Consider the following 13133-nt stretch of genomic DNA (forward strand, 5'->3'; position numbering starts at 1 on the left):
TCTTCTGTAATCCTTATTACTCAAGCAATTTCTCTGTCCCAAATGACATTTTGCCTGCTTTGCATTTCTTTCACTCGGTGATCTCTTTGCCAAGAGATCAGGTAGATGTCTCTAAATCTGAAATGGCCTTGCATAGCTATGGTGGTAGTGCTTTGCTTCACTAAAGTTGCAGAATGCAAGTGTAAGGTTTGAGAAGAGTAATGTCATATTGTGCAATGTGTTTGCTTAGGAATAATTTATTTTGAACCCTTTCAAATGTTTGACTGATTGGAACTTAAATAGTGGTGAGCACTGCTTTAAGGGCTGCAGTGAGTTAGGCTCATAACAGTTTTCTAGAAAGTTGTAATTTATTAAAAAATACGAAAATCATTATTTTATTTTTAAAATGTTTAATCTGTCAATGTCAGTGAAAATTACTTATCTGTACCTAGTCAGTGTCTGATCTTCTGTAATATTTCTTTTGGGAAATGCTAATTCTTTGTAGTAAACTCTCCTTCTATATCATTTTTTTGCTCTGAAGTGACTGCTACTCATTGATTTCCTAGCCTGCTATGATCTGCCAGAAAGACTTGTAAAATGGAAATACCACTAATGGACTTTATAGTGAAACTTACCAAAACTGTAAATAACTTCTTAGCAAAAGTATAATCACAGATGTGAAGGAAAGAGTGTTGAAGGGAGAGAAAGAAAGTGGGGGAGAAGCACAGCTCTTATATATTGAGATGCTTGTGACATTAGGAAATACATGACATTAGGAAGTATGAAATACAATGTTAAGGCACCACTAAGGTTGAAGGTGTATTAATTTTTAACAGTTCATGTTTTCCTTCCCATTTAGTTTGCTGCTTGGTGTGAGAGATATGGGGTAATGATACTGTCTGAAACTTTGAAGCCACCCAAGGTTCTTTCTGCTCTGCTTTTCCAATGGAGAAACCTCAAACCCTTTGCACCTATATAATCTGGAAAATTTTGTTTCCTATAGAGTAGATGCTGTGAAAAGGAAGATGCAAGTGGAAGGACTTAGTAGTTTCAGAGGAGTTGTTCTTAAAAGCACTTATAACTTGAATAGTAATATGTTTTTGAGGTTAGATTCTGGTCTCAGAAGTACCAGGGGCAGTATTGTCTGTAAAAAATGGGAATCACATTACTTACGTGGAAAAGAATAATACTGCAGACCTGTTGAGAGAGAAAAAAATGGTAAAAGAAAGCTGCTTTTTCTCTGGATAGGAACTGCTTACAGTTATTGGAATCACTGAATTCTGGATATATGCGTGTAGAAAAATGCTTCTGGTCATGTGATATTCGTGCCACAAGGCACTCGCATCCAGGAAGGCCAAATTCAAGACTGACCCACTGTTAACACCCCATTTGTTTCAGATAGGAGAAAATACAGATCTGTGACGTAGGGAGAGGAGTTTAACTTAGGATTGCCAAGCTTTTGTACTTATTGATACTGACCACAGAAAGGGTTTGGGGCATGTATGAAATTGTTTTAACACTCAGATGAGCAGACAGAAAATTGTGCATTACACTTAATTACTGCATCTTAAGTAATTTGTGTATCAACTTACTGTGTTATATTTTCATTATCAACAATATTTGTTTGATCTGGTAAAAATAATGAGTATTTCATTCTGGAAAATTATATTTGATCTTGAGGCTTTAATTTTTTTATTGTAAAGCTTTGTTATTCTTAAAATTTAGGGTCACCTGCTTCTTATGACAATATTCTTCTTGCCAGACCACAAGGAGACAGAGCTGCCAAATGGAAGGGAGTAGTCATCTCCATTGCAAAGTCAATAGTCTCTAATGTTTCTAACTCTACAGCAGTAACTCTTTCACCTTCTAATAAATACAAGTGCATTGGTGGGTGACTGAACAAGGTAGAATTACTTGTGGCAAGATCAAAGCAATATGGCTTTAAGGGAGTCTAAAGTTTATTTGACTTGAGTATGCTTCTCCTCTTTCTACTAATACTGAGAGGAGAAAAATCCCTCAGTTTACTTAAGACTAAAATATTCAGTGTGCTACATAGCAACTTTGGAATATTTCCTTAATGCTTTACTTTGTGTTCCTCTGCACCCCAGCAGATGTAGGTATTTCTCACGGGTTGTTCGTGTTAATACTAGGGTAACATCTGAAGAGAGATGAGCACTGTTCTCTGTGTGATTGAATGGAGACATTTAAATTCTGCTTAGCTAGGGAGGTAAGACCAGGTGTCTCTATGATCAGAAGGAGCAGATTCTGCAGAATGTGTTGATTTGGATGCAAAGAATGGCAAAGTTGTGTCTTAACTGCTGAAACTCATGGAGGAGATCTGTAAGAATTTTTGTGTGGTCTCAATCCTAGAGTCGTATCTTCATTCTGTACCCAAAAGTGAGCAGAAGAATACATCCTGTAAGTAAGCAAGGACAAACACTTAACAGCAAAAGAAAGAGAGTAGTTAAAAGAGAACTCATTATGAGTTTCCAGGTTAATCTAATTGCTTCTGCCATAGGCTTGGGGCAGAAAGTGCCTTTCTTTTATGCCATGGTATGAAATGAGGTATCACTTGTGAAGCCTGACTCCTCTTGAGCTCTGGACTGGTGGTTTGCATTCTGACTGCCCTTCTGAAGAGGTGCTGCCTTTAAAAAAATGGGGAGAATGCCTGGCAGCAGTGTAGGAAATGTGGAAATCCTGCAGGAATTACTAGAGAGTAAGAAGTGTCCTGTGTCTTCTGCTGACCTGACACTTCCTGTGACCTCAGGTTTCTTAATTACTAATTTTCTAGGTGTTTTGTAAAAGAAGGAAAGGAGTGTTTCACTGCAGATTAAAGCCTCATTTTTTTCTTCATGATCAGGTTTTTAGCCAATATAAATTCTTGCTTTAATAAGAGGAGGATGAAGAAGGGAGGAATATTTGCAGAGCTTCCATTAGATTTTGGTTTTCACACTGGTATCTGCTGCCTTTCACCTTTGCTTTTAAATTCTTTATTTCGGTCATCCAGATAGAAAACTTGATTCTAGTCTTACCCTAAGGTCTTACTACTTTATCTTGAATGTAATTATGGTTTATATTTTTAGGTAAGGCAAGTCCTGCATGGTTGAGATAATTGCAGTTGTATTGCCCATAGTGTTGAATTATTTCTTGTACTCTGAAGCACGTGTCAAACCAGTGTGACAGGTTTTAATAACTATGTCCTGTTAATAGGAATTTTTTGTAACAATGAATGATCCTTTTGGAACATTGACATAAGATTAATGGGCTAATGTTGCACACTGAATGTGGTACATTTTATTGAACTGAACAGCACCAGTAATTGAAATTGACTTGAATTTTTCCTTGTCCTTGGAAGTCGTTTGCTTTCAGGCAACGCTGAGTTTTATAACTGCAGAGGAGGAGTATTTGATGATAGGAGAGCAGTTTAGGTGCTTTGTGAAAAGTTTGACTGACTTAGTATTGAAAAGGGCACTATGTCTTGTTTATCATTCCTTCCATTGCTCTGAGGCTTGCAGGGTGATTTACATAACTTGTACTTACTTTGAGGGGCTTCAGTTTCAGTTTGTATGGTTATAAACACCAATATTAGTGTAAGGGGCACACAGCAGCTGCTGTGTGGCAACGAAGATAGGAATTTGTGAAGTGTCACTTCCTACACAGTGGCTGATGTGCATATGTCCTTGTCTTTTTTTCTCCAGAGCATGGTAATAATTTCTGGCAGAAGAGAATTGTTGCAGCAAAGCACAGAGTCTTGTTTTCTGCTAAGTTAAATATATTTTGCTAGTGTGGCACTTAATAAGTAGGGTTAATATTACTTGTACCAACACTGGAAAAAGTTACAATTTTGTTTAAAATTTATCTGATTTCATAATAAAAATCTGTGTCTGCGCTTGGAGATGTTAACATACTGTAAGAAATATTTCTTAAGGTTGCTAAATGTTTTGTTTGACTTTGTCCTTGCTTTATTTACTTGTTTCATATTTCTTGTGTATCTGTTTGATGTAGATGCAACAGCGAGAGTCTGCACAAGATGCCAGAACACTGGCTAAGCTGTGTGTTAGAAGAAATCAAATCTTGTGATCCTTCTTCCACACTGTGTGCAACCAGGCGGAGTGCAGGAATTCCATTCTACATACAGGTACCAGCTAATGCCACTGCCTCTGATGAAAATGTATTCTCCAGAAAGGGCATTAAAAAAAAAAATGAAATTGCATATTTATTTTTCCCACTTCAACCCCTTTTGATCAAACAGTTGTTTGGTTTTTTAGACTTTGATTGCCTTTGTACAGTCAAGAAGCTGTTTTTAATTGAACTATGTTTGGCACCTCAGTTCTGTTGACTCTTGAGAGTTTTGTCTTGTGGTAGATTTCTAAAGACTGTGTTTAGGCTTTGTGTTACAACTGTAATAATTCTGGCAAATTCATAGATTAATTCACAGATTAAGTAGGGCTTTGTTAACTATGTACTACTTCAGTGCAAAGCAGGAGGCTGGTAGAATATGAACAGACCTTCACAGAATTGTAAAATGGTGGCCTATTAAATACTGCAAAGAACTTGGGAAGGCCACTCAACAGCAATAAGGCACAAGTAGTAGTGTCACACTGACTGGTGTTGACTGGCAGTCTTAAATGCAATGAAGGAGTACATTACTGAAGACTTCTATCTGTGAACATGGGGCCATGCTGTCACATTCTTCCCACTCCCTGTGTTACCTTCAGCTCCATTAATCTCAGCCTCTCTGACTTCAGCCAAGCTCAGGACGGATGGCAGGATGGCAGTGTTTTTCTCTGTGTGAAGTGTCACCTCTTGCTGAGTGTCCCACATTAGTATGCAGCAGCTCATCTACATCCTTGTGGGGTCAGTCACTGCAGAGTTGGTTTTGCAGATTCTTAATACTGCACCTATTTTAATTCCTTTGTTCCTTAAAGCAGCCATATTTGCTTTCCCGTAAATTAACCTCCATAATCTTGATGTTCAACCAGTTTTCTAAGACAGGAGTCCAAGAGTAACAATATGGTTTGTAACTTTCTCCACTCTCTGAAGTACAGTCTCAAGCACGTTCCAGGGATCTGAGGGACTGCTGGGAGCAAGCTCTCCCTGCCAGAATAATTCATCTTGCTTGTTTTCCACTCTGAGTTTGCCCTGAGAAAGTTGAGGCAGCCAGCTTCTGTCTGACCTCTTATGTCAGTCACAGGCTGCTCCTGGCTTTGCTAGATGTGTGTGCAAGGCAGCAGAGATCAGAAGTAGGGCACTGGTTTTTTCCTGTTTAGTTTCAGCAGTTAAATATCTTTTTCACTTATAAGTTATCTGCAGAAGAAATTCGGTGATTTCGTGTTTTCTGGTTTCCCCATTCACACCACACAGTTTGAATCTGGTGTATATTATCTAGTTTTAATCTTGACAATGTGGGGGGGAAAAAAAGCATATTTGAATCAGTGTTTTATGTAAAACGTTACTGTAAGGACTAGGTGGACCCAGAGATAACCCACTGCATGTGTAGTCTGCAGTCAGCCTACTGATTCCATGAGGCAAAGCTTGCTCTGTGCCTCAGCTCTGTGGATAAATAGGTCAGAGACTTCTTTTTTCACAGCTCCGGAAGAGTACAAAGTTTAGTCAGTTAACAGGAAAGTTTGAAATTAACATTGGGATTAGTCTGAAATAAACTATTTTCATATTGTAATTTTATAGTAAAGAGAGGTGGTAGTGTTCTTTGGAAGTGGTTTTGAATGTGTCCATAGGCTCAGTAAAATGAGTTGAACCTTCAATGCCATGTGGAATTTGGATAATAAAAATATAAGCTGTACTATGTATCCTAACAGTAGTAAAAGAAGGTTGTTTTATTACTGCAGTGTGGTCTCTTTGCTATTTACATCCTGTGCTGTGTTCTTGTTAATCTAAAACACATCTATTTTAATGAGAATATGTAATTTTTGAGGTTGTAACCATTCCATGACCTCTTTAAAATAGGAATGTTATTAATGAGTAGCGCAAAGGTGCAGCTCCCGTTGGTGGGTGGGAAAACACGATTTTCAGCTTTAACATGACAAACTTTTATTCTTCATGTCATTCTCTTTTATATTTCATGAACTACTTTTTTTTCCCCACCTGCCCTCTGTTTCTCCTATCATTAAAGATATTGATAAACTGACAGAAACTACTCTGGGGTTTCTGCCTAAATTCTGTAATTCATTTGGTTCTTACTGATGCTGAACAGACTCTAGGCCCCAAAGCACAAATGGATAATAATCTTTTATTGGTAATAAATGATTTATGATTATTCATTTGTCCTAACTTGGAAAAATTCAACAAGAGCTACTAGAGAGAAAGACTGTTCTAAATTCAGTCCTGCATTTTAGGGAACTAATCTAGAGTATTTTTACCTCAGCTAGATATCCTATCCACTGATACAGATGGATGCATCTCTCCCCTTATTTCAAAAATGTGCTTCTTGTTTTATCCTGTGTTGCAAACCAAATTTATTATTTGGCCAGCCCTTTTCATCTCAAAAAGGTGTTACTAACCTTAAAAATATCAATACTAGGAAATGTAAGTATGTGTAGCATAGCAGATGTTTTTGCTGACCAAAATGCTGTGATTTTTATACTGACAAGCTTTGAACAAAGCTGAGGTGAAACCGTAACTTCATTTTTTGCGAATTTTTCTTAGTCATTCTGTATGCTCAGAAGCTAGGCTGTGGTATGGTAAATGCAGGAGTGAGAGCAGAACTGGTAGTATAGAAAAATGGCTAGAAACATCAGATTTTTAATTTTTTTCTTCTTTTCTATAGGCTTTGTTGGCATCAGAACCAAAGAAGGGCAAAACAGATTTGCTGAAAATGGCAATGAAAGAATTGATATCTCTGGCTGCACCTTTGAATGAATCTTTAAGTGTAATTCCACAGGTAAAATTCAGCCTCTCATCAAAAGGCAAATGTCAAAAGTGTGTTTATGCAATTTCAAACAGTTAAGGACAATGTGTGTTTTTAATGAGGGTGTTCTGTTCTTCCTGCCTATAGCTAGATTTTAAAATGTGTTTGCATGTGTAGAGGTTACAAAGTTACTGTAAAACATGCTAAAAAATGGATTGGGCATAATTCCATAGGTTTTTCTAGTACAGCAAATGAAGTCTCATGTGAGAAATTTACTGCCTAGAGTATATTTCTAAACAGATAGATAAGTAACTTCCGTTTTACAAGTTTGTAAATGAACAAGCAAGTCTTGCTTAAATTTAAAGTAAATAAATGAGTTATTTATGCATGAATCATAGTAAAACACCACATGAAAACTGACTTTAGTCATACTTAGTAACTTCTAAAACATAAGTACATACATTTGGAATACTAAAAAAAGCTTATTTTAAAGGCATGACCTTTATCTTCAAAATGTTATCATTTACTTTCTGTCTGTTTGTAAGTGCAAGCCATAATTTGTTCCCAGTACACAGAAGGATGTCCTAATCACTCTGCCAGATTTTCTGCTGGTATAAATTTATGTAGCCGTGTCAAAGTCTATGAAGCTACATGTATTATGACCTTCCCTTACAGAGGGTAGAGAAATATCAGAAAATGCTCCACATGGTAGAGCAAGCCTGGCTGTCAGTTTTAGCTTAATATTGCCATCCTATGAGCTGTAGTTTATTTTTTCTCACAGTATCTGCAGTGTGTCAAGAATGTTGGAAAAGATGATTCTGATCTTCAAAAGTTATTTTTACAGCCATGATAAGCTAAGGATGAAAGAATGTTGGCCTTCACTTGCAATGCCTAGACTATAGTTGTTAGAGGAATATGTTTTTAAACTGTAACTGCTGTTAACATTGTTTACTGCAGCACTATTTTAATGCATTTTTAAGTAGCAGTATTTCATGTATTTAATATGGAAATAAAGTGCTGTAAATGTGTATATAGATTATTTTTGCTTTTCATGTCCACTGTTGTAATTACATAAATGAAATTTAAGATATTGACTAATTAATTTATATTTTTCATATATTTCTTCTCCCACCACAGGTTCATGCTTTAAATATCCTCCGGGCATTGTATAGGGATACACGTTTAGGTGAAAACATCATGCCTTATGTTGCAGATGGAATAAAAGCATCAGTTCTAGGGTTTATGTCACCTGTCTGGGCAGTAAGTTAATTCTTCATTTTGCTTCTCTAGTTTAACAGGATATAGAGTGGTCCTGTTCATTGAAGCTTTGGTCATGTTTATAAATGGCACTACCACAATTTCTGGAATGTAATATTTTAAGGTGCAGTAAAAAATAATGTAGACCTGCAAAAAAGTAATAATTTTGGTTTTGTTTAATTTTTCTTAATGTGAACTGCTGACATCCAGAAAAAGTAGGGACAAAGATTACCTTATAGGTTAAAGTCTCTCTGGCTGTTAAATTTTGAGTCAGTGCACTTAGCTAGTAAGAAGTGTATTTGCATTCATTCTGCCTGTTACTTTGCTCTTGAATTAAAGATCCCATGTTCAGGTAGAATACTTCATGATCTGCTGTGCTTAAGGTGAATGCTTTGAACCACTAAAAATATAGATGTATTCCTTATAATGAAGAGAGATCTCCAAAGCACCTGAACTTTCCAGTAGTACCATCTTCATTGGAAGGATGCTCTGAATTCATAGTTTCCATGTGCTGACCTGTAGCATGCTTTTCACGCAGGTGTTATTCTTTTTGTCTGTACATTAATGGCTGTATTTAAAAAAATCATACATTTCAAAGGGATTTTTCAAGCATAGTTCTTATTTTTCCTCTAGGTACGAAATTCATCTACACTTCTTTTTAGTGCTCTGATTACAAGAATTTTTGGAGTTAAAAGAGGGAAAGATGAAAATTCTAAAAAAAATAGGTAAGCTTCATTTCATAGCAATTAGAAGTTTGCAAAACATGACCTTAGCCAACAGCAATTTGAAAATGTTGCTTACTTTATGGATATATTTGAATCACGATGTTACAAGAACATCTAGCTCTGCTTAAACCATACTGCCAAGAAGTAAGTGATAGGGACAAAAATATCTGTTGTAAACACAGAGTTAATTTGTACTCAGGTGCAATTTCACAGGAGTGGAATGTTGTTGGGAGGTTTTGCAGTGGCTCTTCCAAAAGCCAGAGGCTCTCACGATCACAAAACAGACCTATTGCTCTTGAGGCCTAAGAGAAGGGGGTGTAAGAGAATAGTGGTTACATATATGTTCATTTCCTTCTAGAGCAGGCCTGGAGTTAATTTCACCCCTACTTATTTAATTTTCCCCTTTAGTCTTCCTGCTCTAGAACACCATCATTTCTCTTTCCTCCAAGCTCTAAAAATTGCAGCTTGCAGAGCCATTTTTCTTTCAAGGGATCCTAGCCTTGGTGTTTGTAGTCCTGCTTCAAATCCCTTACTATTTCACTTCATGTGAAAACAGTTCTCCTCTGACTCTTTAAAATTCCCCAGTCCTTAGCATTCCAGTTTCTTTTCAACCTCCAGTTACTGCACAAGGAACCCTGTGTTTTCTTTGGGCCTCTTCCTTTAGCTTTTTCAGCAAACGAAGCATATCCATGCCCTGTGCTCTGTAACTGAAGTTTCTGCTCTAGGAGGGATGTGAAAATAACCCTGGATGTAGAATAAACTCATTAAAAAATATTCCTGGGTAAACCCGTGGGGTCATAGAGTGTTCATGGTATGGATATTATGGTAACCATTTCAGAAATTCCTAATGGATTTTCACATCACAGGCAAGGCATGCAGTTTCTGAAAGAAGGCAATTGTTAAAATTTGCCTTCAGAAATTCCACCCTTTTTATAGTGGTTCCTTACTGGTGATCTGTGTAACTAATAAATTTTTCATGCATATTTTGAAAAACTAAATGTCTTGGGATGATACTGGTCTGTCATCTTTTAGGTGCTACATAGGTGCCATTTTAGCTGTATGAAATAGTTGATTTCAGGTGTCACTTGAAAAACTTAGTTACTGTGCATGTATGAACGTGAGTAAGAAATACAGGTGGGAAACTGGAAGGAGGTTTCCCTTAGAAAATAATCTTTCCCCAAAACAATTTGAAATGTTAGCTGCTCTACTGCATGAAATTATTCTTGTTTTGTCACATACCCAAGTCACTTCTAAATTCACTCCTGTAACCCTCCTGAAGCCCAAGCAGAGCAATAAAAAGTACTTTTCACTTCTTGCCTTCCTACTTTGGTTTTATATTTAAAGTTGGTTTTTTTTACTTTAATTTTTGTATCGAACACTTACTGAAAGAGATAGACACCCTGCTTTTTAAAAGTTGTGTCTTTGGGAAAAACTTGTCACTAACTTCTGCAGTGGGGAGGCAAAGTGACTTCTCAAATGCTTCAGTGTGATGATCTGTGAAATCTGAGATTTCTGTTTGTGAAGCTGCAGAAGGTAATGCATTGAGTGTCTGATGGAGAGGGGAGATACCAGAATGAGGGAAAGGAATCTTTTATGTAACTGAATTAAATCTATTAATGACAATGTTAATTTTTATGTAACTGGCCCTGTTGAATTGCTCCCCTGAAACTTTATTTACAGTAATTTATTTAGTAATTTTAACCAAAAGATGTTAAAGCTGGGCTGGCTTTATTTTCTTCATCTGTTCATTTAGCAGTTGTGCATTAAACATTGCATGAAGTCACTTCTGCTGCTTTCCATGTGTGCTTGTCAAAACTCTGACACAGGGATTAGGAAGACACTTCTTAAGACAGGTCTGTGAGATACAGGAGGTGTGAAAACAGGCAGAGATTTGATTTGTAGCTCCTGTGTCTGCAGGAGAACCCCACAGGTGGGTATAAGGTGGGCTGTTTAGGAAGAGGGAGGTTTGTGTTTCTGTGGTTTGGCACCACGAGGTGTCACCATTACTGCACAGCTCCCTGCAGCCTCATCCCTCGGTGCAGCTGTGTTTGGGCTTCTCTTCGGGAGCTTTAAACTCGAGTGTTTTGCTCAAACAGAATTCATGTATTAAATACATGTATTAAATTCATGTATTAATACTTGGTATTAAAACCAAGTATTGTTTTCCCTGCTTCCAAAGCACTTAGCAACTTGGATGTATAGGGGCTTTTATGAGCGTCACCTGGGTTTAGACTGCTTGTTCTGTTGCCTTGAGGATGTTCTGTTTACATTGAGGGACAGAATGTCTAGAGACCAACTCTCCCTTTAGGACCCTGCATAGGTTTCCAGTTTACCTGATTTTAGATTAGGAGGTTAAATCTGTCACTTTTGTGTCAGCAGGGAGTTAGGTTATTACTGGGCTATTCTGGGCATCTCTCTTAAAGATGGGCCTGCTGACTGGTTTCTCAAGAGTTCCTATAATACTGATAGAATTGGGGTGGTTTGTGTAGACTTTCAGAAGGAGGCTTTGCTGGAACATGAGAAGTATTGATGCCTCCTTTTAATTTTAGCATGGATGAAAAAGAAGATGAGTTGGAAAAAATAACAGCTGTGTGCAGTCTTGTAAGTAGAGAGGAGTTCTGTGAAGGCTCTTTTCAGTGGTCCATGCAACTATCGATGTTGAGCTTTTTCTTCTAGTGAAAATAAAGTTAGAACTCTTCTCTGGCTTTTCTCTTTCTCAGAAAGACTGTTAAAACTTTTAATGCTTCTGTGTGTAGGTGTATGTGTGTGTTGGCTAAATGATGTTCTGAATTTCAGAGAATTTACATTTTTAAAATGGCCCAGTTAGCACTTCCTTGTAGAGGGTTTAGTTTAGATTTTATATACTTAATTTGGCAATACAACGTTCTTAAAATGATACTAACTTAAAATGTACAAGACTTGGAGTGAAATTCTAGCCACATAAATTGAAAGTACTGAGGAAGGTTGGAAAGAAGTCTTTGCATTGTGCCTATTGATATTTGGTTACAGAGAGTGTGTTCTGCACAGGTACCATCATGGTGTGCTTTAGAGAAAATACTCCTTGCTGTGCCTGCATCCTAACTTGCCTGGCTAAGTTGGGATCAGCTGTGAGCTGATCCCCCAGCCCCACTGCTGTTCAGCACTTGAACTGTGCCCTGGGATCTGCCCTCCACCCAGGCAGTGACTCAGGAGAGGGTCCCAGCTTCCAAGCACCTCCTCCTCCTGGCTGCTCTGGCATCACAGAATGACGTCAATTGGAAGAGCACTGTAAGAACAGCTGGTTCCAAGGCCCCTGCCCTGGAAAGGGACACCTTCCACTAGACCTGATTGCTCCAAGCCCTATCCAACCTGGCCTTGAGCACTTTGAGGAACAGGACATCCACAAATTCTCTAGGCAGCCTGTTCCAGTGCTTCACAGTGAAGAGTTTCTTCCTAATAGCTGATCTAATCCTGCCCTCTGTCAATTTGAAGCCATTCTCTTTTGTCCTGTCCCTTACACACCCATATAGAAAGTTTTTCTGCAGCTCTCTTGGAGGCACCACCCTGAGGGGCACATTAAAGACCCGAGTAATGTGCTTGGCTTAATGTGAATTGATTGAATAGGACTTTGGACAGGAATGAGTTCTATAGGCCAATAATGTTTTTTTGTTAAATAGCCACTTCTCTTTTTCGTGTGCAGTCAATTTGCAATGTAGATTTGTTCATTCCATGCACTTTCAAAGGAGCTGGAGTGTATTGTGTGCTTCATAGTTCCATTTCTTTCGTGATCGTTTCTTTTTCATCTTAGTGTTGCTACAGATTACAAATCATCTAAAATAGATTTTTGCTGTGGTTGATCATAGTTTCCAGTGTCACGTAAAAATTAGAATGTCTTGATATGAAGCTGTATGTATATTATGATAGTTAAAGCAACTTATATGTACACTTAATTGAAATTAATTTTGGAATGCAATTAAATTTCTCATCATAGAGGAATTATTTTCTTTCCAAAAGAGTTGCAGTAATAATAGTGGTACTTCCATATATATATGTCAGATACCTTTTTGGTCTGTAGTGCAATGCTAATTAAAGCTGTTACTGCTTGTTAGTGAACAAGACACTTGTCATCAGATATCTGATTAGACTCTTCTTATAAAATTTTTGGTAATTCAGGCTTTTTTTTTTTTAATAATCCTCCCTAGCCCCAGTCTCAAAGGATAAAATCCCAAAGGTTAAACATGATCAGGAATTGCTTTTGAGGCAATTTACCATTTGACTTAGAACAAGCTTCAGTCTTTATGCTAATAAAAAGGATCATCTTGGTT

At 37.5% G+C, this 13133-nt stretch overlaps 1 protein-coding gene across 4 annotated transcripts in view; it reads left to right on the plus strand.

Moving 5' to 3' along the window:
• The window catches only part of THADA (THADA armadillo repeat containing), a 151749-nt gene that overhangs the window by 25710 nt on the left and 112906 nt on the right, over positions 1-13133 (plus strand). For all 4 annotated transcript variants that reach the window (XM_085577096.1, XM_085577097.1, XM_085577099.1 and 1 more), the window contains exons 23-26: positions 3985-4117; positions 6767-6880; positions 7985-8107; positions 8738-8829. In XM_085577096.1, the coding sequence (XP_085433222.1) occupies positions 3985-4117; positions 6767-6880; positions 7985-8107; positions 8738-8829 (462 nt within the window). The remainder of the gene's footprint in view (positions 1-3984; positions 4118-6766; positions 6881-7984; positions 8108-8737; positions 8830-13133) is intronic.

Source organism: Lonchura striata, chromosome 3, assembly GCF_050655825.1.
Source record: "Lonchura striata isolate lonStrDom1 chromosome 3, ASM5065582v1, whole genome shotgun sequence".
Taxonomy (NCBI): Eukaryota; Metazoa; Chordata; class Aves; order Passeriformes; family Estrildidae; genus Lonchura; species Lonchura striata.